General features: G+C 59.0%; 1 protein-coding gene across 10 annotated transcripts; it reads left to right on the top strand.

Annotated features, from left to right (window-relative positions):
- On the top strand, positions 1-26,934 carry PRODH (proline dehydrogenase 1). Of its 10 annotated transcripts, none has more exons than XM_078060613.1 (15): positions 1-103; positions 9,584-9,792; positions 14,892-14,926; positions 15,383-15,532; positions 17,033-17,097; positions 17,300-17,416; positions 17,809-17,888; positions 18,651-18,732; positions 20,149-20,241; positions 20,331-20,477; positions 21,348-21,523; positions 22,668-22,767; positions 23,167-23,223; positions 26,160-26,248; positions 26,323-26,934. In XM_078060613.1, the coding sequence occupies exons 2-15, from the start codon at positions 9,635-9,637 to the stop codon at positions 26,648-26,650; spliced, it is 1,677 nt and encodes a 558-aa protein (XP_077916739.1). In that variant the 5' UTR covers positions 1-103; positions 9,584-9,634; the 3' UTR covers positions 26,651-26,934. The 10 variants fall into 10 exon arrangements, 7 of the variants coding, with proteins under 7 accessions (XP_077916739.1, XP_035960066.2, XP_077916737.1 ...); XR_013443391.1 differs by lacking the exons at positions 1-103; positions 26,323-26,934 and adding exons at positions 4,872-5,161; positions 23,943-24,234 and having other exon boundaries at positions 22,668-22,766; positions 23,181-23,223; XR_013443390.1 differs by lacking the exons at positions 1-103; positions 26,323-26,934 and adding exons at positions 4,872-5,161; positions 23,943-24,234.
- The last annotated feature ends 454 nt before the right edge of the window (positions 26,935-27,388 follow it).

The raw sequence follows: 27,388 nt of genomic DNA, 5'->3' as shown, positions 1-27,388 counted from the left end.
GCCAGCCTTGTCTCTGTAGGCACAGTCAGAGGTGGATCATCCTCATCCTCCCTGGGGACCTGGTGCTCTGTGATGCTCATCCCCATCCTGCCTCAGCCTGGAGGTGAGCGGACGATCTCAGCGAACACTGTGTGTGCCCTGTGTCTGTGTCCTCTCCCCAGGTCATAGGCTTCCTTAAAGCAAATGGCCTGACTGTGAACCCTTTGCCTTTTATAACAATTCGCCTAGTATACAACTCACCCATTTTGAAGGTACAACTGAATGGTTTTTTTTTTAAAAGATTTTATTTATTTATTTGACAGAGAGAGAGACAGCTAGAGAGGGAACACAAGCAGGGGGAGTGGGAGAGGGAGAAGCAGGCTTCCCGCCGAGCAGGGAGCCCGATGTGGGGCTCGATCCCAGGACCCTGGGATCATGACCCGAGCCGAAGGCAGACGCTTAATGACTGAGCCACCCAGGCGCCCCTACAACTGAATGGTTTTTAATATAATTTGCAAGGTTGAGCAAACATCACCACTATCTAGTTCTGGAACAATTCATACCCAAAGTCCATACCTATTAGTAGCAACCACTAATTTACTTGCTGTCTCTATAGATTTGCCTATTCTGGACACTTCATATAAATAGAATCACACAACCCGTGGCCCTTGTGTCTGGCTTCTTTCACCTAGCATAGTGTTTTCTAAGTTCATCCACATCGGAACATGCATCAGTACTTCAATCCCTTTTTATGGCCGAATAACATCCCACCGTGTGAGTGGGCCGCACTTTGTTTCTCCATTTGCTCATCAGTGGACACTTGGGTTGCTTCCACATTATGGTTATTGTGAATAGTGCTGCCAGGAGCCAGGATTACTTGTCATGGTCCCCAAGGCTGCTTGCCCGTGGGTGAGGGCTTGGTAGATGCTGTGAAGAAGGTGGAAATTGACTAAAATGGACTGAAATTTACCAGCTTTTTGATCCAGCTGTCCCCTGGAGACTGCAAGTGGTTTACTAGGCTCCAGAGTCCCCAAATAGTTGCCCAAGACAGTTCAATTGTTCATTCAGTGGAGAGATGACTTCCTGGAGCTTCCTACTCCACTGTTTGACTGCCACCATCTTCGAATCCTTTGCTTTTGAGCCACAGGCTACAGAATGAATGCTTTACTGTAAGACATGAGGTGATAAACCCAATGTGACCTTCCACCTGCTTGAGGCTGGACTGAACAGCCCTAGGGACAGTCCCGGGTGGCTGGGGTGCTGGTGCCAGGACGGGCCCCATCACTGACCACCGCATGACAATGACCACCTCATCTGTGAGTTTTGCCTGGACCTAGCCTTGACCTTGTCAACTTTGTTTTGGCTTAGACTCCACTCTGGTATTTCCTGAGTCGGAGCAGGAATGGAGATGCCTGGTAGGTCAGGGGAGAGATGCATGGGACCGTTAGACTGTGGGCTGACCTGGCATTTCATGTGCTCGATCATTTTGCCAAAAGTATACGTGATGTGGATAGTTGTGAGCCTTCTCCGTTATCAGGGCAGTGACAGGTGGCACAGCTGGTGGTGCCAAGGTACTTCCTTCTCCCTGCCCCTAATATGAGTGTATCAGAGGGAGGTCGCTGGGCAGGAGCAGATAAAATCAACAGGATTATCCCCCAAATGGAATGAGCACAGTACTGGCTCCTGGTGGGGAGGATCAGGGTTAGGGTCCGCTCTTCCCACCCTCCCCAGCCCTGAGTTTGCATGTCACCAATGTTGACTGGTGTGTGCACCTGTCCACGAGGCAGGACTGTGCCTCTTGCTCAGTTGCACTGTTTCTCCTGATGCACAATGCCTGGGGGGAGTCTGAGTGCTGAGAACCTGGGTCCAATTGTGGTACCTGGGTACAGATGCTCTTGGGGGAACACCGCAGCCTGGGCAGTTGGTGTGCACAACAGAAGGACAGAATGTGGCATCAAAGGGATGTCTGCTGGAAAGCAGGAGCCAGGATGCTGGGCAAGGGGTGGGTTTGGTCCAAGGTGATTCAGGGTTCAGGGCAGGGCCCAGAAGGCGTCTCAAACCCACAGCCAGCAGCCTAGAGCCTGAGGTCAAATTTCCCACATCACACATGCTCGCTCCTCCCTTCATTCAATAAAGACACATTAAGGAGGCAGTGTGGGGAACAGGGCAGATGGCTGGGACTCTGCAGGCAGGGTCACCAGTGTGAAAATTAATAAAACGGAAAGTGGTTTAGAAATGGAGTCAGGAAGCCAGCAGGGGGAGCTCCCACGCCCAACAGGAACAGCTGCTTGCTGCAAGTCCAGGCGCTTTAGCTGCTTCAGTTTGCCAGCAGGAGAAAGGTTTTTCTCCTCCTCCAGCAACCGCCAGCTAATGAGACTGTCACAGCTCAGCCAATGAAAAGCCACTATACTTCAGACTCCCTGTTTACTCCAAAGGACTTTTTTGGTTTATAACTGTTCCTTCCAAATTCCTCCCTCTCCTCTATAAAAGAGCATTCTGTTTCTTTGTTCTCCCGACTTGCCTATGGTTTTGCCACATCTTCCCTGTCCTGAATTGCAATTCTCTGCTATTCCCAAATAACCCCCCTTTTTTTTTTTTGTAAAATAACTGCAAGCTTTATTTTTAAGGTTTAAAGCCAGCAACTAATGCAAGAAGAGGGAGTTGTAGCCAGGGACATGCCTGCCAAACTGACCCTGAGGAGTACAAGGAAGGAATCTGGGGTGCGGGGGAAGGACAGGTACCCGAGAGCAACATGCAAACAGTGGCCTGGAGCTCAGAGGGGGGGCTGGCAAAATGACCAGCGTGGGTGAGAGAGGCATGGTGGGTGTGGGCAGGGACCCAGCTGCTGATGGTGGATGAGCTAGACTGAGCCATGCAGCTTTGTCATGATGGCAGCAGGGAGCCCCTGAAGGGTTTTCAGGAGGAGGGAAGATTATCCGTGAAAGGAAAAAGGGGGAGTCTGGTGGCCACGGCCAGCTGCCAGGCTGACCTGCTCTTGGTGAGCTAAGTTTCTAAGCTGCTGAAGGGACCCCTGAGTTCCTGCCTCTAGGCCTTGGCTCACCTGTCTCTTTTGTCTCTCCCTTTTTTTCCTCTTCAACCCCAACAAGAGCAAGAGCGGGGCAGAAAAACCATGACTGCCTCGGATAGCCTTCCTCAACCTAGAGCAGTGGTGATGGTGTCTCCCAGGGAACCATAAGGTCTGGGGAGAAGGATGCTACAGGCATCGGGTGGGTAGAGGTCAAGGAGGCTGATAAGTATCTTGCAATGCACAGAGCTGCCCCACAACAAAGAATTATTCAGTCCCAAAAGTCAACAGTGCCGAATGGGTATGTCCCGAACAGAGCATCCAAAGCACCAAAATGCATCAAGCACATAGTGAGCCAGGTGAACCAGGTGAGTGAGGCTGAGCGAGGCTGCCACCCACAGTCAGACCCAGCGCCTGTGGGGGTGCCCGAATATCCTGATGAGATGTAGGAGGGGCCAAGGGGTGAGTGATAGGGAAGAGGGTGCTACGGTTGGCAGTCAAGGCAGGTCCCTCCCAGGAGATGATATCTGGAGCTTCATTGGCAGGTCACCCACGATGTTGGAAGAACGGGCATCGGAGGCAGAGGGGCAGAGAGCGGGAAGGCTTTTAGGTGTGAAGGGAGGCCTGAGGGAGGTGGCAAAGCAGATGGCTTTGCTGTCAGCCCCAACGGCAGCAGCACTGAGGGCCTGAAGGGGAGGCTCGGGGTAGGAACCGTGGGGGCTGCAGGGGTTCCAAGGGGGAACTTGGAGGTCCGTGCCTGTGCGTTGGGTTGGTGGTGGGACTGGGAAGACGGAGAGAACAGAAGTGGGCAAGCCCCTAAGGAGCCTCCTTCCCACGCTCGCGCCGTAGGCCTAGGAATGAGGAAGGACGGCTTCCCAAACGCCCCTGTACAGGAGAAGCGGCACCGCCTTCCGGCCTTGCTGACTTCTACACCCTCCCCGCCTGAGCGGAGGAGCCCGGGTGTGCAGGTGTGCGATGGCACTGACGCGCAGGCTCCGGACCCACAGGGCCAGCCTAGGGACCCGGGAAACCCAGGGGGAGATCGCACGCCTGGTGGCGTATCCGGTCCCGGGAGGCGCGGGGTCTCCTAGGGGAAAGATGGAGACGGGGATAAGCAGCCAAGGCGACAGGGTCTCTTTCGGGGATGTGCCCACAGGCTGAGAAGGAGGGTTTCAGGCGCGCTTGGCGCCGCTGTGTGGCCGAGGCGGCCGCAGAACGCGCTGCATTCGGGAACTCGCAGGGGTCCGGCCTCCTTGGGAGAGGGCGCGGCTTGGAGCGCGGGGCGGGGCCTCCCCAGCGGAGGGTCACGGTCCTAAGGCAGGACGGGCAAGGCCTCCTGAGGAGACGGAGCCGCGGGGGGCGCGGGGCGCGGTTTTCCTAGCAGGGGGCTGGGGGCCTGGGGCAGGGCGGGGCCTCACTAGGAGTGGGCACGACTCGGAGCGCGGGGCGGGCTTTCCCTAGCAAGGAGGCTCGGATCCTAGGACGGGGCGGGGCCTCCCAAGGAGAGGTCGCGGCTCAGGGCCTCCCAACTTGAGGGTCTGGCTCAAGGGCGCGGGGCGCGGTCTCCCGAGGAGAGGGCGCGGCTCAGGGTGCGAAGCGCGGTTTTTTGGACCGAAGGCGCGGGCCCTGGGGCGAGGCGGGACTTCTCTAGAAGACGCGGCGCGAGGCGCGGGGCGGGGCCTCCCCACGGGAAGGCGTGGCTCAAGGCGTGGGGCCGGGTCTACTGGAGAGAGGGCGTGGCTCAGGATGGGGACGCGCGCCTAGGAAGGGACGAGTCTCCCGAGGAGAGGGCGCGGCTGAGCGCGGGGCGGAGCCGGCGGGGCGGGGAGGGGCGGGGCCGGAGGGGAGTACTTAAGCAGCCGCGGAGCGCGCAAACGCCCCGCCATGGCTCTGAGGCGCCTCGTTTCTGTGTTTTGCGCCGGCACTCCCCGCCTCGCCCCGCTGTCCACCGCGCCGGCGGCTCGGGAGCAGACTGCCGCAGGCCGGGAGGCAGTGCCAGGATGCGGGGCCTCCGTGGCCGCGCGGCCGCCGGTGCCCGTCGTGGACTTCGGCAACACTCAAGAGGCGTACCGCAGCCGGCGCAGCTGGGAGCTGGTGCGCGGCTTGCTGGTGCTGCGCCTGTGCGCCTCTCCCGCGCTGCTGGCGCACCACGAGCAGGTGCGCGGGTAGGCAGGTGGGTGGGCAGGCAGGTGGGTAGGTGCGCATCGCGGCGTGCAAGCAGGGGCACGCGCCGGATCCTCTGTGTGTTCCCGGAACCTTCATGAAGTTTTACTGTAGAGCGGGAGCCCCTTGAGCATCGCTGGTAGCCGAGAAGTCAGGAGGGGAGTTGTTTCCTGCATTCCCTTTTGGGCCTCGTGAATTTTCCTGTATGCCAGTTACCACTAACTGAAAACGAAGACCAGTTTCTGAATTTTTAAGCTATATGCTGCTTGCAGTAATGCATAGTTGCCACCTGAAATTGAAATGGAATGTCTTCCATGTTGCCCAGACGGAAGTCTTAGTGGTATTGAAAGGCTCATGGCCTGGGAACTCAGAGTTCTCAGAAGATGTGACTAGACAGAGCCGTTCGGAACAGTGTTGGGGAAAATGGGAAGCTACTTGAACTACAACTTTTATTACTTCAACTTAGTAACTTGTGAAAAGTGTGAGTGCTTTGGGGAAGTAAAAAGCACCGTCTCAGCCACTGTCAGTCTGGACGTATGGGAAAGATAGTTTTTCAAGGTGATCCTGGGAACAGTTTGTAAGGGTGCAGTTGTTGGTGCTAAGGGTCTGGAAGGCTCTTCATGTGGGTGGTGGTGATTTCTCAAGTGAGACTGTGCTGAGTGTATGGTACTGCCTTCCTTGGCCCCTGGAGGAGGCTGGGGAGGCTGGACCAAAGAAGAGCACCAAGCCACACTTCAGGCTTAGGTGAAGGTGAAACCACGGTGGGTGGGAGGTGAGGGTACAGGCCACAAAGTCAGAGTCAGGAGGGGTCTGAGGGGACTGTGAGGCCAGCGGAGTGTTGGACTGGGTCTCCAGAAGTTTTACTCAGATGCAGCCTGGGACTGATGGTGGGAGGGGAATGCAGAGGAGGAAGGGGCCGAACTGGAGATGTGGAGGCTCCTGGGAAGCCATCTGTGTTTGTGATAGACGTGGATGCCCTGTGGCAAATTTGTGGCTGTGGAGTGCCCAGGCCAACTGGAGAGGAGGATGGAAAGTGACACTCAGGGGTCAAGGAACCTGGTGGGGGGTGAAGGTGATGAGAACCCTTTGGGGAGCACCAACGTCTGAGGGGCAGCCTGAAAGGAGCAGCAAGGTCTGGAGGTGCAGTGGTCAGGAGGGAGGAGGCAGCTGGGGGGGCGGGAACGACTAGGGGAGGGAATGGCTGGCTATGAGGTCTCGTGGAGGGCAAGGACAGGGACCTGGCTCCTGCGGTCGGGGCATGATGGGACTGCTGGGTGGGACTGGGATGCGTGGGGCAGGAGTGGTGCAGGAGCCCCGCCTACCGCCATGTGGCTGGAAGGGAGGGAGTGAAGGCTTGGAGCCAGCCAGGCCCTATTTCTCCCATCTCAGCACCGAGCTTTCTTCCTTGGAATCAAAGCCAGAGGAGAAGCCAGCAGAGCTGGAGACCATCGGGTACTGTGGGTGACCACTGTCCAAGTGCCAGCAAGTGCTGGGGTGCAGGGACCACTGTGGGTGCTGGGAGGCATGGAGGCTTCTCCCAGCCTTCCCTCCTGTCCCACCTGTGCCCTGAGGACGCCTTTGGGGAGCCCACTAACGGCGCTCTGTGTGCCCCCTGTGGGACCTGTTCCACCACAACATTGCTAGTGGTCACACTGGTGTCAGTGGCCTTGGTGCGTGGCACTGGAGGAAATGGGGAAATGGGGCAGGGGCCCGGCTGCAGGGTTGTGGGCTGCTCACCAGAACCAGTACTTACCTTGTCCTCTGGCCTGGGGTGGAAATTCCTCCTGCTGAGCAGTGCGGGTCTGTGCAGCACTTGCGGGGGCAGTTGGGGATCATCAAATCTGTTCCCAGGGAGTGTCAGCCTGAAGGAGCCCTGTTTGAGCTGCTGCATTGGTTTGGGACCCAGTAGGGTCCCTTCCTTGCCAAAAGATAAGGGTTTAGAAAACTCAGGTCTTCCATGACAAAGGCTTCTGTGCTTGGGTGTAGGTCAGTGCAGAAGAGGGTAACAGAAGAGGAAGGGGACAGGATGGATGGTGATGGTGGCCTTGGGGGACAGGGAGGAGAGAGAACTGGCTTTACCCCTCCTTGCCCTGCACACATCTGTTTGAGTCTTTTACAGTGGAAACAAGTACATGTGTTCGTGGGGCAAGTTTCTAAACCCACGAAGGATGCCCCCACCTGGGGAAGAGTGGGGGCTGCCTTCATCTTAGGCTGTGCTACCCAGGGATTCACCTGATGCCAGGATATTTTTCAAGGGGTAGCTTTGCTCTGGAGTTAGCTTTAGAATTGCCAGTCCTGCCCCGTGTGCTTCCATAGCCCTTTCTGATGGGCTGGCTTCCTTTTGCCAGAGTGAGAGGGTGAGTGACCGGCTCGGTGACCCGGGTGGCCTTGCCTGCCCTTCCCTCTGAGCCCCGCCTCCCCTTGGGAAGCTGGTCAGTGCGAAGTGCAGGCTTTGTGGGAGGTTACCAGCCCAGGGCTCCCCTGGGCCATATTCCACATCTGCCTTGCTTTGATTCTTTGATTAATGTTGACTGTGGCTACTTTCGTGCTTCACGTGCAGGGTTGAGTAGTTACGACTGTGACCACGTGGCCCGTACAGCCTATGTTATTTACCCTGTGGCCCTGGGCAGGAAAATTTGCTGGCCCGAGAGTAGATGGCTGGCCCCTTTCCACACGCAGTGGTTCCTGACAGTTCTCAGAGCTGACCCCTTCGATGTCAGGGGTTTTCCAGAGCCAGATGATGGTTTTCAGGTGTCCGATTCTGCCCCACCTACCACTGGGGTGATCTTTGATCTAATCAAGATCCAGCTTTTCCTCTAGCAAGGCCGCTCTGGCCCATGGATTCCCTGACTGGAATCCGCTGGCCCTGGCTGTGTGGGGCCAAGGCAGCCTGCCCTGTTCTCCCTCATCGGGCTTTCACTTTCCGTTTCTCATCCTCTTTATAAAAACAATGAGATGCGATGAAGCCAGGTGCTGCAGAGAGGCTGTGGTAAGGCAGAGGGACTGACCCAGAGACCCTTGTCCTCCGGACGCCCTGCGGCGCCCCCACCAAGCACCGACCTGCCATTGTAGGTGTGTCTCCCTTCCGGCCAGTGTGGGGCTGCTCGGGATTGGTTTGGGGTTGAAGGTGTTTGATTTGCTCATACTTCTGCTTAGACTAGAGATTGTTCCCTGCAGCCCTGATCCCAAGAGATGTTCCTCACAAAAGGGGCTCTTTTATCCATTGGGTTTGACAGACCTCAGGCTTCTTCTGTCTTGGAGCTAAGTGTGGGGGACAGTGGACACACAGGAATTCCCAGACAGGTGGCAGATATGCCCTCCCAGCAGCCTTCCCTTCTAGCCTCAGGGGACTCCACTGTCCTCATTCCTTCCTGCCCTGGCTGTCGCACTGCAGGGACTCCGTGCCACCTCCATGCCTTGGCAAGCCACCTCCCCGCTGGATCTAAGTTAGCGAACATCTCCCACCCATCACTCCCTCACCCCTGTTCTGAATCACTTTGTGGAGGTGCCTTGCTCTCTCCCCTGATAGGATGTAAGCTCCTTATCAGTTTTGTTTAGCCTAGAATTGTACTGGGCACAAATCAGCGGCTCAGGACTTGGAATGAATGATGGCAGAAATTGGGGATGTGGCAAAATGTGATTGGAGGAGAAAGCTGAGTGGTTTATGGGCAGCTGTCTTCCCCTGGGGCACATCCACTCGAGCTGTGGGTCTGCTGTGGCCCTGGATGACTGTACGGAGTCCCCACTGGTCCCACAATGGGCTCTCATCTGACAGACTCTGTAGATGCTCACCTGGCTTATTGTTAGCCTAAGGCTTGCTCCAGCTGAAGTTAGACTCCTTCTGAATTTAGCATGTGTTCCTCTGCTCAGCAGCCACTGGAGGGCCGGCCCCTTGCCAGGCACTGTTTGAGGGGCTTGGAATAAGCAGTGAACAAAACATTGAGAAATCTGGGTGCTCGCCTGCTAGAAAGTTGTACCAAATCCTCCTCCTAGCCGGCATAACCCACTGAGGTGTGGACACAGGGAATGTTATGATGAACACGCCTGCTGTTATTCCCAGAGAGACCTGCTGTTCATTTCTTTATCCATCACGTGATGGTCGGGCACCCACTGTGTGCCCCTGGGGTCACCTGTGAGTGTGCAGGGCAGGGAGGTGAGTGGCTGTTGGCGGGGGCGGGGGGTGGGCACTGGGACCTCTGCCCTTCATGAGGAGTGGATTGACAGTAGCTACAGGCTGAGAAGCAGGCTGCTGCCAGTGGTGTCCACTGTTAAACCAAGGCCGGGAGTCGAGTTTGGCCCTGGGGAGAGTGTGTCAAGGCTTTATGGCTGGAGCGAAGGGGGCGGGGGAACAAGGGTGTCCTGCTGGGGACAGGGGAGGCCGGGCAGCCAGGACAGCCCCTTCCTTCTGCCTTTCAGCTGCTCCATCTCACCAGGAGACTTCTGGGGCAGAGGCTGTTCGAAAAGCTGATGAAGATGACCTTCTACGGGCAGTTTGTGGCCGGCGAGGACCAGGAGTCCATCCGGCCCCTGATCCGGCACAACAGGGCATTCGGAGTGGGCTCCATCCTGGACTATGGGGTGGAAGAGGATCTGAGCCCTGAAGAGGCTGAGCGCAAGGAGATGGAGTAAGACCCACCTGGGCATCTGGTCGCCACCCCGAAGCGTCCTGGGGCCAGCTGGGGCTGGGCTGGGAGGAGGCCCCCCAAGGCTAGGAGAGCTTGGTCAGCCTGCTTACCAGTGGCCCTCCTGGGTTCTGCCTGGGGTTCTTGCAGTTTTGTTCTGTGAGAATGACAGCTCTGGGCTTTCACAAAAGGCCTTGTGTGCACAAGGCTGGAGGAGGGACAGGGATTGGGGACGGCAAACTACAGTCCACAGCCCAGTGTGGCCCACCTGCCTGGTTTTGCGTGGTCTGCAAGCTGAGATTGGTTGATACTTTTTTTAAATGGCTGAAACAAAACAAGAATAATATTTTGTGATATGTGAAAAGTATATGAAATTCAAATCACTTTTGCCTTAGAGGGGCAGAGTTGAGTAGCTGTGGCAGGTGCCATATGGCCCACAAGGCTGAAGATAGATGCTACCTGAGCATTTACAAAAGATGTTTGCTGACCCTGGTGTAGGAGGTGCTGTGGCTTCCTGATGTGCTAAAGCATCTCTTCAGAGGGGTTGCTAACCTGCTGGACAGGGGCCCACTGCCTCACCCTTGCCTAGCTCCTGGGAGGGTTTTCTTTTCTTTTTTTTTTTTTTAAATTTTCTTTAATTTTCTAAATTTTCTTTTCTTTTCTTTTTTAATGTATTTTTATTTTTATTTTTAAATTAATTTATTTGACAGAGAGAGACACAGTGAGAGAGGGAACACAAGCAGGGGGAGTGGGAGAGGGAGAAGCAGTCCTCCCGCTGAGCAGGGAGCCCGGTGTGGGGCTCGATCCCAGGACCCTGGGATCATGGCCTGAGCCGAAGGCAGACGCTTAACCAACTGAGCCAGCTAGGCGCCCCCCCCCCCTTTTTTAAAGACTTTATTTATTTATTAGAGAGAGAGAGAGCATGAGCTGGGGAGGGGGGGGGCGCAGAAGGAGAGGGAGAAACAGACTCCCCGTTGAGCAGGGAGCCCGATGTGGGGCTCGATCCCAGTACCCTGGGATCATGACCTGAGCCGAAGGCAGGTGCTTACCCAACTGAGCCACCCAGGTGCCCCTCCTGGGAGGGTTTTCTAATCAGCAGGTAGGCTCTGCCTGGTGAGTGTGGAGCCTGCCAGGCCTGGTGCCTACCCAGGGGTCCCAGAAGGGAATGGCAGCCAGGAGCAGTGTGGCAGGCTGGCCTAGGGCCTCCTCCGGAGGTCACCAACTTGCTGCAAGACCTGTTCTCTGGGCAGTGAGCCTGGGGACAGATGGGTACCTCCCTGACCCACCCTTCTGTGCCACAGAACAAAATTAGAATGAAGCCACCCTCTGCTTTCCTGGGGAGGTGGCCGCACAGGAGATCCAGGCCAGACCAGCCCTTTCTTGGCAAAATGCCCGGTTCTTACGCTGGTACCTGCAGCCCTCCGTGTGAGGCCTTTGCTTGCCTTTGGGACCCTTAGTTCTGACAGCAGCTGTGCCTGACCACGTGAGGCTTGGGACAAGCCTGCTGAGTAACCTGTCCTGTCTCAGGCTGGGGTGTTTGCTCTGGCCTGGGGACAAGAGAGGGGGGAGGAAGGAGAAAGGCATCACATGAGGCTCCTGCCCTGGGAACGGAATGTCCAAGCCAAGCAGCAACAGTGGCAGCGGATTGGCCTGGGGAACCCAGCCCCTGCCTAGCCATTTGCTGTCTTAAAGGCGGGGTTCTCCAGTTTGGCACCCCTCTGTGTATTCCTTGTGGGGCTTCTTCAGTGGGGCTGCCTGTTGAATGGCTAATGAGCTCTGTGTCCCTGCTGTGTTTCTCCGTTGAGGGCTGAGTGGTTTCACAATGGCATTTTCTCCCTCTGGTAGGAAGACTCCTTTCCCAGGGTGATCTGGCTGGCTTCCTGCCTGTTCTGCAGGGGGAGCATCGGGAGGTGGGCCGGCCTTGCCCTGTCGTGGAGCCAAGGCGCCTGTGCCCCAGGGCCACCCTGATGTTTGCGCCCCCGATGCTGTAAGGAGCCCCGCTTGGTGGGCTTTGGGACGTGAGTGTTGGTCCCTCCCATCCTAACTTGGTGACCACCATCCGATGTCAGGGGCAGGTGTCAAAGACTCATGCCTGGCTCTGCTGCCAGGTGGCCCAGTGCCTTTGGAGAGGCCTGGGCTGAGGGGGCAGAACATCTATACTGTCAAATTGCCTGCCTGGCTTACTGGGTGTTCTTGGTCAGGAGTGGCTCCAAACCATGCAGCCCCCATCCACACAGCCCCTGTGCAGAGAACTGCTTCTGTGTCCTGGGGGCGGGGTCACAATGACGCTAATCTTGTCATGAGGCCCATAGACCCTGCTCTGGGGAGTGATACAGAGGCCACTACCCCAAATTAAGGCCCCAGGAGCTGGGGAAGGGAGGGTACGGGTGGTGTCGGGCCTGCCCTGGGCATAGCCATGTGAGGCACAGAGAGGATGGAGGTTGTCTGAATGCACAGGACGCCCAGCAGGCCTGCCGAGGGTCTGAGTAGGGGACCCAGGAAGGGTTCCCTGGGGTAGGAAGCAGGAGGTGGGAGGCTGTAGGTGCTGGAGGGAGAGAGTAGCCATCTAGGGCTGGGGTGGGATGGTGTTTCCCAGAACACCTGGTAGAAGGCAGAGGCCGGGGCCCTGGCTCTAGGAGAGGAGCCCCACAGGATCTCTGCAGCAGGCTGAGAGCTGTGGGGATAAGGGGCTGATTGGCTGTGATGAGGACACCCAGGGACAGTGTGGATGGCAGGTGCATCTGTCTTGGCTATGCAGACCCAGGGCTGGCTGGAGGTAGAGCCCCAGGGTGGTGGCAGCTCTTCTGGGACTGGTGGTGCAAAGTGTGCAGAGGACTTGGGTGCTGCCTGGAGTCCGGGCCTGGGGGGCCAGGGAGGTAGGTGTGCAGGTGGGAATGAGCTCCATTGGACTTCTCTGCACATCACTCCCTCCTGCCACCTGCATTTCCCCACTGGGAGAGCTCTCACTGGCTCTCACTTTCTGCTTTTTTCTAAAAGGCAGCCAGCCAACAAATCCCCCAGTGCAGCGAGCTGAGCTTGGAGGCGGCCAAGGGGATGGTTGGGGCCTTCCTGCCGCCTCTCCCCTGGGCCTCTGGTGTTCCGGTGTTACCCCTCTTCTGCCCTCCGCCCCTGGGCACACTCTTTTCCCTCTTCCACATCCTGGGCTTTGTAAGTGTGTGTGTGTGTGTGTGTGTGTGTGTGTGTGTGTGTGTGCATGCGCGTGCGCCCAGGGCTCTTCCTCTCCCCGCTGGTGACATGCCCCTCCCTCCCCTCCACTGCGCCTGGCCGCTGCCATCTTGGCCTTCTTGTGACCCACCCGCCGGGCCTGGTTGAGAGTGTGACCCTGATCCTTGCTGGTGACGTCTGCCCGGAGACAGGCCTCTGTGCCCTGACCACATGGCAGTGCCGCCAGCCCGGTTCCTCTGCTCGGTCATTGCTAAAGTGCTTGCCGTCCGGTCAGGGGGCTCAGCGATGGAGACAGCTGCAGTCTCTGCTTCCCCCGCTGGGCCTGCTGGCGGTGAGGAAGCGAGTGGCCCGTGCCCCCTGTGCCTTTGGAGCCTGGCTGGGGCTTGGACGGTGGATAGGCCCGCTGAGGGGTGTTGAGCAGGACCCTTACACAGTGCTGGGCCACGGGGGGCCTTTTCGATATGGTTTCCCATGTGAATGGAATGCGGCCTGCCTAGAAGGCAGGAACCTTGGAGAGGATACTCCTGTTTCTCTGAGCCATGGGCTGTGTGGTTCCAAAGCAGGCCCGAGTCCCCAGCGGCCACCATCCTTGCTGATGAGACCCATGCCTCAGTGTAGATGGTGGGGCCCGAGTCGGGCTTTTGCCTGGTTATACCTGGGCCACAGCCTGGGGCTGGTCTTACAGGTGCTCCTTGTTCCCAGCGGGGCTGCTGTTGTGTGGGGCCGACCCCTCCCTCATGTTACAGAGTCAAATATTGTCACACAGGGACACCTCACCCTCTTGTCTTCTGTACATCAAGCGCACGTGTCTAGTTGCCATGAAGTGGCCCCTGTCCCCGGGTTGGGGCCTTGTGGGCTGTGCCACAGGACGTGGAGCCCCCAGCCTCTGTGGGCTGGCCCAGCTACTGGGACTCCTGGGTCCTGACCTGGGCATCCTGGCTCAGAATCGCCAGATATGGGCCCTGGGGTCACACAAGAGCCAGGGTCCCAAGGGAGGGCTCCCTGGAGGGTGGCCAGCAGCCCCCGACTTGCTGTAGGAGCAGGGAGGTCAAAAGCTGCCTTGGCCCTCTGACTCGGCTTGAGACCACCGCAGGTGCACTTACCTCTATCTCTGTGTCAGGTGCGAAGGCAGGGCGGCTGGGCTGAGCCTGAGCGGGGGCAGAAGCAACCATGGTCTCAGGCTGGCCTCACTGTCCTGTCCTCATGAGGACTGGGGGTGTTATTCGGGTATGATGGGAGGACTTGGTTTTAAAAGAAAAATTCTGGCTGTTGCTTGGAAGACACACCTAAGGGGCGAGAAGGAGGCAGGGGGCTGGCAGGCAGTGGCTGAAGGTGGGGCCAGCCGTGCGCGCGGGCAGAAGCCCAGAGCCCGGCCTGGGGCTCCTGGCGGTTGGAGGGGCCTGGTTGTAGGGGGTGCATAGAGCAGAGCAACTTCGGGAGTTTTGTGCGCTGGCTGTTGCCCGGGTCCATTCCTTATCAGTCCTGACTGGCCCCGAGGCTCCGTCTTTCCGTCAGAAGGAATGCCCCCATAGCCAGCTTTCTTCAAGCACCTATTCTGTGCCTTGGGCTGTCGGCTAGTTTTACTCACTCCTCACCTACCCGTAAGGACTCTGAGGCTTCTCCAGGGTGTAGAGCCTGTGGGCCAGGCCGGTCCGTGAGGCTGCTGCCCGACCCTGCTCAGGGGAGGTGACCCTGCACGCCTGCGGTGGGTGGGTGAGGAGGGAGGTGGGGCACGTGAGTCACTCTCACCTGCCCGGGCTAACCCAGCCCTTCTCCTACAGCCCTCCTTGTCAGGTCAGGTTCAGGGCTCAGCGTCTGGCTTCCTCTCACCTCTGCCTGCTCAAAGGGAACCCATGCTTGTCACTTGCAGCCTGAGGTGGCGTGACCGACCCTCACCCTCTTCTTCCTTCGCACAGGTCCTGTACGTCCGCTGTAGAGAGGGAGGGCAGTGGTGAGTAAGAGAAGGCTATTCAGGAACAAATACTCTCTCTACCTGTCCCCTCCCCCGCCCCAGCCCCTCCTCGGGAGACCTTGGTTCAAGGGCACAGGCGAGACTTGGGGCCAGGGCTCCTCCCTGTGTGCACCCAGGCCATTGCTCCAAGTCTGCCGACATCCTCAGGCTGCTCCCGGGGGTCCTGGTCCCCTTGGCCCTCGGTGGCAAACACTGTCCCATGTGACTAGGGCTCAGCCAGGGAGAAGGAACAGTGAGTGTAGGAGCAGGGAGTGGTGGGCAACACAGTGCAGGGAGGCCGTGGCCGGCAAGGAGCCAGCGCCGAGGGCAGGGGGCTGTGGGCCATCAGCAGGCCTTGCCGGATGCCGGGGAAGCCCTGTGTTTGCCCAGAGCTGGGTGGGAGTGGAGCACAGCACACAGCCTCTGTGTGCTCAGGCCGTGTACCTGCCCCTCCAGGTACGAGTAAGAGGGAGAAGCAGTACCAGGCCCACCGGGCCTTTGGAGACCGCAGGGATGGTGTCATCAGCGCCCGCACCTACTTCTATGCCAGTGAAGCCAAGTGTGACAGCCACATGGAGACATTCTTGCGCTGCATCGAGGCTGCAGGTGGGGCCCCGCGCTTTGCTGGCTGTGCACCTGCCGGGGAGGGCCGACCCCTACGTGTGGAGATGCTGATGGGTGAAAGCGAGGCCAGGCTGGAGCACTCGCCTGGGGCTTCCTCTCTAGGTGGCCCGGACAGTCATGAGGATGACTGTGGGTGACACTGGGGAAGCCATAGGCTGGGCTCAGGTCATACCGGGGTCACGCCTGAGTCTAGCCCTGCACAAGGAGCCCGGCGCCTCCTGCCTCTTCCCGGATACCAGTGCCCAGCTGTCCGCGGGCTGAGCAGCCTTCCATCCGGGTCAGGGGCTCAAGCCTGGCCACACGTGGCACTTGGGTTTGGCAGTGGCTTCGCTGCTCCAGGAGCTGGTGCCATGGAGGACTCCTCCGCGCCTGGCCTCTGGGTGGAGCACTCGCCAAAGGAGGTGGGTCGGGGGGCCTCCCCCAGCCACAGCGCAGCCCCACCGGGTGGGCCCGCAGCCCTTCCATTCGTGGGCTCTACCTTCTGCACACTGGGAGGGGTGGGAGTGCGTGGTGCTCGGCAGCGGCCTTCTGAGAGCGGTGCTGGGGAGATGCCAGTGGTCAGGCAGAGACTCGGCCACGCGGGTCCAGAGCAGGGGCGCCTCCTTGCCTCTGTGCCTGCTCTGCCTGAAGCGAAGGTCACGGAAGTGAAGACAGGTCGTGGGTTTCTGGAAGGGAGGAGAGAGGCGAGTGTGGTTGAGAACCTGCTGTGTTCCATGCTCTGTTCTGCTGGGTGTTTCTGAGTTCTGTGAACCCTTTCCCTGCCCCCCTCCTCTCCCCTGCCCCCCTCCTCCCCCTCCTCGCCCCCCCCCCCCCCGCTGTGGGCAGCCTGGGGGTGCCGGTGGCATGGGAGAGGATGTGGGGCAGGGACTGAAGGAGCTAGCTCCTTTGCCCACCGGCTTCCTGGATCCACGTGGCTAATAAACCCTGCCAAGTTGCCTGTTCCTGCCTCCGGGGTGGGGTGCGCATGTGTATTTATGGGCTCAGTAGGAACGTTGTCCTTCTGCCCATAAGTGGTTAGCCAGCCAGCCCAGGATATGTGGCTCCTTGGTGGGCTCTCCCCTCCTGTTCAAGGGCGGGGGGGGGGCGGGCTGGGTGGCTGGCAGGGGCCCCTGGCGCCATCCACCTTAGCCTGAGATGGCCGAGCTGCCACTAGGGCTGCTTCCAGGGAGGGTAAGGCAGGCACGCTGGGGAGTGGAAGGCCCGTCCAGGAAGCGCGGTGCCGTGCTAGGGCCTGGTGGGGAAGGGAGGAGAGATCTGCTGGTGCCACTCCGTGGTGGTCTTGGGGCCCATCTGGAAGGGAGAGCCAGGACTGTGTTGCTGTAGATAATTGGGAGGAAGGGGGGCCATGCCAGCCATTCGCAGTCCGTCACGAGTCTGGTGAGATGTGTCTCACTCCTGGGGGGCACAGATTCTGGGCACGGGCTCCTGGTCCTCCTCGTCCCCCTCTGGAGCCCTGATGGTTCTTCCTGTGGCTTCTGACAGGCGGAGCCAGTGATGATGGCTTCTCAGCCATCAAGCTCACTGCACTGGGGAGACCTCAGTTTCTGGTAAGTGCCAGAGCCTTCCACGTGCAGAGTTTGTGAGAACTTGGGGTGCTGTGAGCATTAAGGGAAAGCTCCTGTGCTGGTACGTTGGTGCTGGGAGCCAGGCACACAGGGAACCAGGAGGGGGCCCAGGGGCTCTGCGGGGGTCCTGGGGGCGGGAAGCTGGGCGTGCGCCAGAGAGGGAGGCTCAGGCCTGCACTTGCAGCTGCAGTTCTCAGATGTGCTGACCAAGTGGAGACGATTCTTCCACCAAATGGCTGCAGAGCAAGGGAAGGCTGGTCTGGCTGCCATGGATACGAGGTTGGAGGTGGCCGTGCTGCAGGTGTGAGGCCTTGCCCGCTGGGTGTGAGTGGGTGGGCACCGTGGGGGCTCGGGGAGGAGCCCTGGCCAGGTGGTGTGTGCGGTGGGTTCCCAGAGGCCTGTAGCACCCCCCCCCCATGCAGCAGCAGCTGGGGTCTGCTGGGAAGGACATGCTGGGGGCGAGGGTTCGAGGAGCGGGGTTTGCCCTGCAGGTGGCAGAGTACTGCTTTGGGTCCAGGAAGGGGCATCAGGGACGGGTAGGAATGAAACACAAACCAGAACCGTGTCCTGTTTGCACTAATGGTGTAATAAAATAGTCAAAAGAGCAACGCAGATGTTGTGGGGGGGGGCAGGAAATGTTAGCGAACGGGGCTGGGGCAGGTTCATGGGACTGGCAGCTTCTTACTTCTCAAGGAAAGTGTGGCAAAGATGGGCATCGCCTCCAGGACGGAGATTGAGAACTGGTTCACTGCGGAGACCCTGGGCGTGTCTGGGTAAGAGTAGCCCCCGAGCTGGGAGTTCCGGAGTGTCTGCCCTGATTCAGCCACAGTTCCAGCAGAGCCCCAACGGCTTCTCCCAGTCCTGGTTGCCCTCCTGGAGAGCATGGGCCTGGTGTGACAGTGCTGAAGGACCTTTGCCCCGAGACACACAGCAGGAGTTGGGGGCCTGGAGTCCACGGGGCCGGGGCTGCAGCTAGCCCAGGGCTAGTCCAGACTATAGCTGCGTAGGAGCACCCCTGAACCGTCAGGGCCGCTCACAGAATTATTTGGGTCCTAGAGTAAGGGTGCCACACTCAGCCCTCCCTGGGGCCCACATGGCAGGCAGGCTGAGGGTCAGGGCAGCTGAGATCCTAGAGGGGCCCACACCTCTTTCTGAGGGGTCTGGAAGCTGGGACTGAGATCACCAGGGCCCCTGGGGGGGTGGGTAGCAGCTGTCCCGTTACATGCAGGGTCTGCCTCCTTCCTGGCCTCCCATGTTTGGCTCTTTCCCAAGCCTGACATGGCCCATGGTGTCCTTGGTGTTCACCCTGGGTTTTTAGTAGCTGCTGCCGCCCCAATGCAAGAATATTCTGGTTTTGGTTTCCATTTTGTAAACAGAGGACAATGTTAACATTTTATCTGTCTTTTAAAACTGAACACTGAGGCGGGTTTTGCGGGGGTTGGGCTAGGGGTGCTCTTTTAAGGCATGGGCTGGTTTGGGGACTGGGCCCCCCGACAGATCCTAGTGCCCCCGTGCTGATGCAGCTTCTCCCACAGCACCCTGGACCTGCTGGACTGGAGCAGCCTCATTGACAGCAGGACCGAGCTCTCCAAGCACCTGGTGGTCCCTAACATGCAGGTGACCACCCCTCACCCCTGAGCCCTGTCACACTGGGGTGCGAGGCTGAGAAGGGAAATGCTCCCTGTCCCTCACCCTGGGGACACAGCTGGCTGAGACCAGCGTCCTTCCTGGCCACACAACACCCCTGTGGTCCGGAGGAGGAGGACAGGTCCCTGAGTGCCCCACAGAGGAGGACAGAGACCCACGTCCTCTATCCTTGCATGCTGGGTCGTCCCAAACCTCAGTGGCCTGAAATGGCAGTAATCCTGTTGTCCTGCATTGCAGTTCTGGACTGACCAGTTCTAGTGGTTCTAGCTCAGGGTTTCCCTTAAAGTTGTTCTCAGAGGGTGGTGGGAGCTGGGCTCATTGTGGAGGGGCCCCACTCACACGGCCAGCGGTGGATGCTGGCTGTGTGGGGCGGGGCTTCCTCGCCATGCGGGGGCTGGGCTCCCAGGGTGAGTGTCCCTGAGAGCCGGGCGGAAGCACGGTCACCTTTTCCAGCCTCACCGCAGATGTCCCATGGCGTCACTTGTGCCCAGTTGTGTGAAAAGTCACTAGGCCAGCCTGTGTTCTCGTTCTCACCAGGGAATGAGAGCCCCCTTCCCTGCCCATCCTGCCTGGGGGAGGTGCCAGGACTTTGCACTCTGTTTGAAACCACCCCTCAAGCTGGATGTAAAGCAGCAGAAGCACCTTGGGAAAACATCTCGCAAACAGTGCCTCCCACAAGCACCCGGGCCCGGCTGACCGAGGGCCCAGCCCCCAAACTGAGACTCTGAGGGCCAACAGAGGGGCATGCTCCAGGCCCCACCGGGAGTGCCCTGGGCGGGGTTAGCGGGCATGTGGTGCTAGCAGAGGGCCCAGTGCCCTGTGGGCCTCCAGGATAGGTACCCCCTGCCGACCTGCTGCCTCCCCGAAGGCCACCATCTGGGGATGGTGCCTCTGTCCCCGCTGCGGTGTTGTCAGTCTCCTGCAGGCTGTCCCTGTCTGCCTGTGATCGCCATTCTCCCTCCAAGCCTTCTCCTTGCTAGGGGCTGAACCCTTCTGGGTGATTGGATGGGCCAAGGGTTACTTCCTTACCGTTGTGTGGGGGCAGAAGGGGGATCCCCTTCCAGGGTCCTGGGAGGCTGTGGGAGCAGATACCTTGGGTGCAGGCCTGACCTGGGGCAGCTAGCCCTGTGAGTCAGAGGGTGCTGGCTGGCAGCGAGGTTCTGGGGTGCCGTGTAGCCAGGTGGCCTCAGGGCAGGGCACTGATCTTTGCTAAAAAATGGGGAAGGGGTGGGGATGAGGTGGCCTTGCGGGTCCTGGGGACCATGCACTGGGTATTGGTAGGCCCTGCACACGGGGGGGAGAAGGGTGCCCTTGGGCAGGGGACGTGGTGGCTTTGAGAGGTGGGGGCTTAGAGCCCTGCTGCGGCCTGACTACGTGCTGCCCCAGACAGGACAGCTGGAGCCTCTGCTGTCACGGTTCACTGAGGAGGAAGAGCTGCAGATGACGAGGATGCTGCAAAGGATGGACATCCTGGCCAAGGTCGAGGACCCTGGGACATGCCCAGAGAAGGGGCCACGTGTCTCACCTGACCCCAGTCAAACTCTCTGTCCCACCCCTGCACCTCTTAGAAAGCCACGGAGATGGGCGTGCGGCTGATGGTGGACGCCGAGCAGACCTACTTCCAGCCGGCCATCAGCCGCCTGACCCTGGAAATGCAGCGCAAGTTCAATGTGGGGAAGCCACTCATCTTCAACACGTACCAGTGCTACCTCAAGGTACAGCCCCTGCCTGCCGTCTCCCTGCCAGCCCTCGGGTGAGCGGAGGCCCCTCGTGTAAGTCCCGTGCTGGTGTTGGGGAGAGGCCTCTACCTGAGCATGACGGACTCCGAGCAGGAAGAAAGGCCCAGGGCCCTGTCCCCAGCTGTGTACCGGCCCCTTCTCTGGGCCTCAGATCCCAGACGGGTGTAGAAGGGGTAGGAGGAAGGTGAAGGAGCCTTTTTACGGTCTGCTTCATGTGCCTTAATCCCCAAATTTTGAAGGTCTCATGCGTCACTGGTTTTTCCTGCCATTTTTTAGTTCGGGTCCCATCGGATCAGATGGTTCATGGGACTGGCAACTTCTGGTTGCCTCCCCACAGAAAGACTTGCTCAGGATTTTGCATGTACCTCTGGGAGCCCCGAGGTGCTTCAGGGTGGGATTGCTGAGCACGAACCTGGGCTGGGCTGCTCTGGGACCAGGCAGGTATTTGGAAGACAATGGTATGGGATGGGTGTCAAGGCTCCGGCATTGGGGGGGGGGTGCGAGGGGGGGAATGGTGGGGGAGGTCCAGGCAGGTGCCCGTAGCATGCAGCACCGTCAGCCCAGGGAGACTCTGGAGTGCACCGTGGCTTCTGGCACCTCGTCTGTCCCCCAACAGGGTTGTCCCAGGCTACCCAGAAGAATCCCCATTTCTAAGAGACAGAGGTCAAGGGGCCTTCCTCACCCCTACTTGTCTCCTAGCTCCCCTAAGCACCCGCAGGTCAGGCAGCTGCTGCTGGCCCTGGTGTCCCACGGTGACTATACCCTGGGAGCACCTGGGCCTCAGGGGACACAAGCTGGAGGGGGCCTCATCCTGGTCATCATCAACTTTTGGCCCCGGTCCCACAGGACGCCTATGACAACATCACCCTGGACGTGGAGCTGGCTCGCCGCGAGGGCTGGTGCTTTGGGGCCAAGCTGGTGCGGGGTGCATATATGGCCCAGGAACGTACCCGCGCCGCAGAGATTGGCTATGAGGACCCCATTAACCCTACGTACGAGGCCACCAATGCCATGTACCACAGGTGCGCCAGCCCTCCTTGGCCCCGAGGGCCTCATGGCTTCCTGGGCAGGGGAATGAGAAAACAGGGCCGGGGTGCTGGCACTGACCCCACAAGACGCCCATCTGAAGGGGGAGCAGGAGTGAGACTTATGCTTGAGGCCAGAACTGATTATCTCCTCTGCTTTTAACTTACTGTTTATTTTTTGAATCCTCTGCTGTTATACCCTTTCCAAAAACTATTAAGGTACATTTTTAGTACAGAAAAGCCTACTGAATAAAACTAAACTGGCCCAGGTCCGCCAGCTGGCTCTTGTTGACACTTAGGACAAGGGAGATGCCTCGGCTGGCCCTCCTGACTTGTATAGAGCCCATTTGCTTTTCATATTACACACCGGGGTCATCAGCTGTTCTGCATCTGCTTTTAGTGTGTTTGTCTTGCCAACATTGTCATGCAGCAGGGACAGGCGGAGCGTGTGCTCTCTCTCTAGGGGGTTGTGTGTGTGTGTCGCAAATTCAGACCCCTGGCGTCTGCCTGGCTCCCGCGTCCTCCCTGGCAGTTCCCTGCTACTTTCCCAGAGCTGCTGAGTATGCATGTGTGTACCCGCCTCGGCTTTGGCATCATGCACTCAGCCCTGTGCCCTTGCTTTTCCAGGTAACACCCGTCGGGACGCCCCCGTGTCAGCGTGCGGGCCCCCGCTGTTAACCCAGCGGCTAGCAGCATGCCCATCCCCGTCAGGACGGTAGCGACCCGTAGCACACCTTGTCCCCGCGTACTCATGGGCAGGGACACGGTTGTGGCACATTCCTAGCAGCCAAGTTGCTGGGTCCAGGACATGCACCTTCGCTGCCAGATGGTAGCCCCCTCACGCCGTGTGTGGGGGGAGGCCCTCCGCTCCCGCCAGGCCTTTGATTTCCTTGTGGACCCCTTCCCGGAAGCGAAGGTGTACGTGTCACGTGCCGGGGGCACCGTGCCCCAGCCAGTCCCGTCGCATGTCTAGCCCTGGGTGCTGCTCGTGTTTTCTTTCTTACCCGCGAGGTGCTGAGGAATGTCAAGTGCAGCCGTGGTCCTACTGCTGTGGCCACGCTTGGGAGGAGTGGGCTCGCTGGATGTCCCTGGGCCTGCCTGTGGCCCCTGCAGGTTGGGGCTCACGTGGCACTCCCCCCAGGTGCCTCAACTATGTCCTGGAGGAGCTGAAGCACAACACCAAGGCCAAAGTAATGGTGGCCTCCCACAATGAGGACACAGTTCGCTTCACGCTGCGCAGGTAGGCGCCCCCCACAGCTGTGCGGTGCTCCCCGGTGGGGGAGGGGCTCGGGATGAGGGCCGTGGAAGCCTGTGCCGTGGGGTGACGTCTGTGCGGGGAGCAGGAGGGCAGCTGTAGTGTCCTGCAGGCCCCCCGCCCCCCAGACACTGCAGGAGCAAAAAGGCGATTTGTAGTTACTTTGCTTTTTAAAGTTAATACCTGACTTATTAAAGTTGCAAATTCAAAAGCTAAATTTCCTTAGGCGCTTACTGAACTTTGTGCTTGCAGAAATGCACAAATACAGTATGTAACGTCAGCGCCCCTCGGGAGGCCTCTGGCGTGTCACCTCGTTTATAAATAATCTCTCTTAACGCTTTAAACTGCATTTGGAATTTAATACAGTCTGTTTTCTCTTTAAATGCCTGTCCTGTGGAGCAAAACTTTGGTAGAATCCATACAAGTCAGATATAGGACTAAGGTGAAGTAAATTCTTAAATATTCCAGTGTCATTACCATGTTTCTGTGTTCTCCCTCTTCACCCAGGCAGCACCACACGGGGGGGGGGTCCTAGCCCCAGTCGCAACCTTCCTGGGCCGGAGGCCCCACGCAAAGTACGGCGGCAGCCTTTCCCGGGAGCAGAGCAGGGCGCCCGAGGCTTGTGGCTGAGCCGGGCTCCGGGAAGGAGGGATGAAGGAACAGGCAGGGCGGGGCGCGGCCTGATGAGCGCGCTCTGGTCACTCCGCACCCACTCGTGACGAAGCGCCGCCTCTCCGCCTGTGATGGCACTGCTTTCGCACAGCCCGCAACTGCAGCTGACAGCCGTGGTTTCTCATGCGCAGCAGTCACGGCCATGGGGTGGGGACAAGAGCGCCGAGGCTACCAGTGCCACCTGGGCTGAGTGCAGACTGTGACGAGCCTCCCTCCCAAGAGTCCCTGCCAGGGCCGGGTCTGACTGCTTCCATGGGACGGGTGGGGGGGCCGAGTGGAGTCCCAGCTGGACAGGGCTGTTCCGCTTTCTCTCCATCCCTAGGGACTTCCCAGGTGCTCATTTCCTGCCTCGGATGCCCCATCCTTGTGGATGTCAGAGGGCCAGGGGCACCTTCTGCGCTCAGCGCAAAAGGAAAAAAAAAATAGGTCTAGCCTGACTTCTAAAACACCTGATTGAGTTGTAAATCTTAAAACCTGTTTTCCCCTTAGGCTTAAAGATACTACTCTGTGATGGAAACTTGATCAAAGCTTGAACCCTTGGGCACCAGGGTCCTCCACTAGACGATGCACACCAAGAGCCTCTCCGCACCCCCGGCCCAGCACTTGGGAACCCGCAGCCCTGCCCAGTGGCAGGCCCCTGTGTGGGTCAGCGGTGTGGAAAGTGGCGCCCTCCTAGGTTTCAGTTACGCGCTCAGCCAGCTCTGTTGGCCACTCACATCTAATGCAGGGATCACAGTCCACTCAGACACGAGCTACACACAGGACAGTGGGACTCGGAGAGGTATAACCTGTCCTCAGAAGGGCTCCCTTCCTCCTGTCTTCTCAATCTTCCCCCCCCCCACAACATGTCTGTTTTCACCATCTTAGTGGACACGGCTTCCCCCCATCTGGAGTGCCCTCTGAGCACGCTCTCCTCTCTAATAGCCCCCTGGGCCCGCGCCAGGCTTCACAAATACCACTATCGTGGAGAAGGCTCAGCCCCCACAGTCTGTGGTTCTGTGGAGCCCACAGCAGCTTGGGCTGGCCCTCCCCGAGGAAGCGGTGTGGGTCTCTGATGCCACATCGGGGTTCTCCGTCTGAACAGCTTGGGTCAGCTTTGGCCAAGTGGCAAACCAACCCCAAACTCAGAGGCCTGAACAGCAGTGTATCCCATGGGCCAGCAGGGTGGGCTGGGCTCGCTGGGGGCTGCTTTTGCTGGCCTTGCCTGGGGCCTGTCTTGCATCTGTGGTCAGCTGAGGCCTGACTGGACCTAAATGGCTTCATTCATTGGCACATCCTCAGTCCCTCCACCCGACTGGGTCTGCATCAGCAAAGGGGACTGCATCACATGTCCAGTTTCCAGTAGGCCAGGCCAGGCTTTGCCTCATGGTGGTCTCAGGCTTCCAGAAGCCCTGGAGAGGGCAAGCCTCTGCCCACATCACATTTGCTATTGTCCTGCTGGCCAGAGGAAGTCAGGAGGCCCAGCCTAGATGGCAAGTGGAGAGCCCCCATCTGCTGGCGGGGAGCTGCAGTCACAGGGCAGAGGGCGCGGAGAGGGGTCAGCAGCCGTCACTGCGGGAGCCACCGGAATGTCCCTACTGCCAGTAGTCAGGAAGCAGCCCTGCTCTAACAGGGTTCACGTTCCAGTGGGGCCCAAAGATACCTAAACCGGAGACCAGGACAACATGGTAGAGACTGTGGCCTGCTTTAGACTGGGTGGCCCCCACACTGGAGCCAGACTCTGAGGGAAGGAGGAAAAGGGCTTGTGTGATGACCCTCATGCCAGGGGAGCGCACTCCTGGCCAACAGCCTGGGTGCGTGTGAGGAGAACCCAGGCTGAACATGCCCCTGGAGGGAGGTGGATGAGGGCAGGTTCCAGAGCGCTAGTGCAGGTATGTTGAGTCTGGACACGTGGATACAGGAAGCTGGAGGTAAAAAATGTAGGAATCCTCAGCAAGTAGACATTTCAAACCCTGGGAATTTTTGTAAGATCCTACGAGGGGAGGTGTGAAGACAGGAGAGGATGCTGGACAGAGTTGGGGGCCACCCACCCCAACATCTGAGCGGCGTGAATAGAAATGTGAGCCTCATCTATTCTAAATGTTCCACTAGCCACACAAAAAAGATAATTTCAGTAATACCTTTCAGTTAGCCCAACATACCCAAAATATTACCTGTATTCAGCATTTCGGAGAAACAGTGCATTCTTTTTTCCAGTTTTCAAAATTCCATGTGTGTGTGATACTCGCAGCCCATCTCCGTTTAGGCCAGCCGACTTCTAAAGACTTCGTGGTCACCAGTGGCTGGTGCCGCTCTATGGGACAGAGCAGCCAGCAAGGGGAGGACAAGAGACCCGGTTGGGTGGAGGGACTGAGGATGTGGCACTGAAGCAGAGGGGCTCAAAATGGGGCAGGGGAGGGCCTCTGAGAGCCTCCCCAGGCCACACCTTGGGGCAGGCTTGCCTTGCTGGGTCAGGGTACCAGAACAGAGGTCAGGACAGACAAGAGGGAAGGGAGAAAGCACACAGTGGAAGGGGGAGGACGGAACTTGGTAGCCATGGGCTAAGGTGGGAACCAGGGCAGAGGCCTGGTTTGGGCAGCACAGAGCCTACACCCATGCCCATACTGCAGGGGATGGAGGCTAAAGTGTATGCTTGAGGATCTGGGAGTGGCAGTCGGGGGGGGGGGGGGCGCGGCGGGGCTCACCTGCCACACTGTCTGTCTATAGGATGGAGGAGCTGGGCTTGTACCCTGCCGATCGCCAGGTGTACTTTGGACAGCTACTGGGCATGTGCGACCAGATCAGCTTCCCACTAGGTGAGCGAGGCCTCCCTGGGGAGCAGGGGTGGGGCTGTCCAGGGCTGGGACTCACTGCTTCTGCCTGTGTACAGGCCAGGCAGGCTTTCCCGTGTACAAGTATGTGCCCTATGGCCCTGTGATGGAGGTGCTGCCCTACCTGTCCCGCCGTGCCCTGGAGAACAGTGGCGTTGTGAAGGGCGCCTGGCGGGAGCGACAGCTGCTGCGGCAGGAGCTCAAGCGGAGGCTCCGCACAGGCAGCCTTTTCCACCGTCCAGCCTAGTGTTCGTGGGCTACCATCGTCATCCACCTTCAGACTCGGCCTCCAGCCCTTGCCTTGTGGGGCTCTGCGTGGCCCCTGGGCCGGTGCACAGCTATAGCCCAACCCCAGCCTCACGTGGATTCACCTTTTTATGCCCCTGAGACCTGCTGGAAGTGGGGCCTCAGTGCCCCTCTGGCCCCTGCTCAGGATGTGGGCACTCAGGCTGTGTCTGATGCCTGCCAGAGCCACTGGGAACTGTCCGGAACTGCCTCTGAACAAGTGGGCACGACCCCCATCTCTGCTAGGCCCCAGGACCTTGGACCCGAAGGACCACTTTCTGCCAGGGTTCATCTAGCACCCCCCCGCTGCCGAGCCCCACAGGCGGGCAGTCGCCAGGCTGGGGAAGCCGGCCTGGTCAATAAACCACTACTTCTGCAGCCCTTAACTTCGTGCCTGCAGTGCTCTTTCCCTTGCACCATCATGTGGGGTCAGCATCAAAGATAGAGTGGCGCTGATGGCCCTGCCTCTCTGGCACCATGTCCCTGGGGGCCAGGCTCACCGTGGGTGGGGTGGACCCCCCAATCCCTCCCTCCAGGGTGTATCACAGATTCAGCTATGTCAGGTGCTGGACACTCCCACCCCTGGACTCGGACCAGTGCAGACAGGATGCTCCTAGGGGTGGGCTTGGTGCTTCTCTACCTGGGGACTCTCTCCCCCAGGCTCTTCCTACTGTTCTATGCCCCTCGCCCCAGCTGCCCCGTGACCCATGATGGCTGCCTGCCCCCGCCTCCAGCCTCCCCGAGCAGACTAGATGCGGTCCTAGTGACTTGGGGCTTCCCCAGGTATGGCTGAGCCTGCTGCGCCATGAGGGAGCCCCAGAGGGGGTGCCCCTGGGAGAG

The sequence above is a fragment of the Halichoerus grypus genome, chromosome 13, assembly GCF_964656455.1.
Source record: "Halichoerus grypus chromosome 13, mHalGry1.hap1.1, whole genome shotgun sequence".
NCBI lineage: Eukaryota > Metazoa > Chordata > Mammalia > Carnivora > Phocidae > Halichoerus > Halichoerus grypus.
Note: the sequence above shows the minus strand (reverse complement) of the source record. Positions and strands in the feature narration are given on the sequence as shown.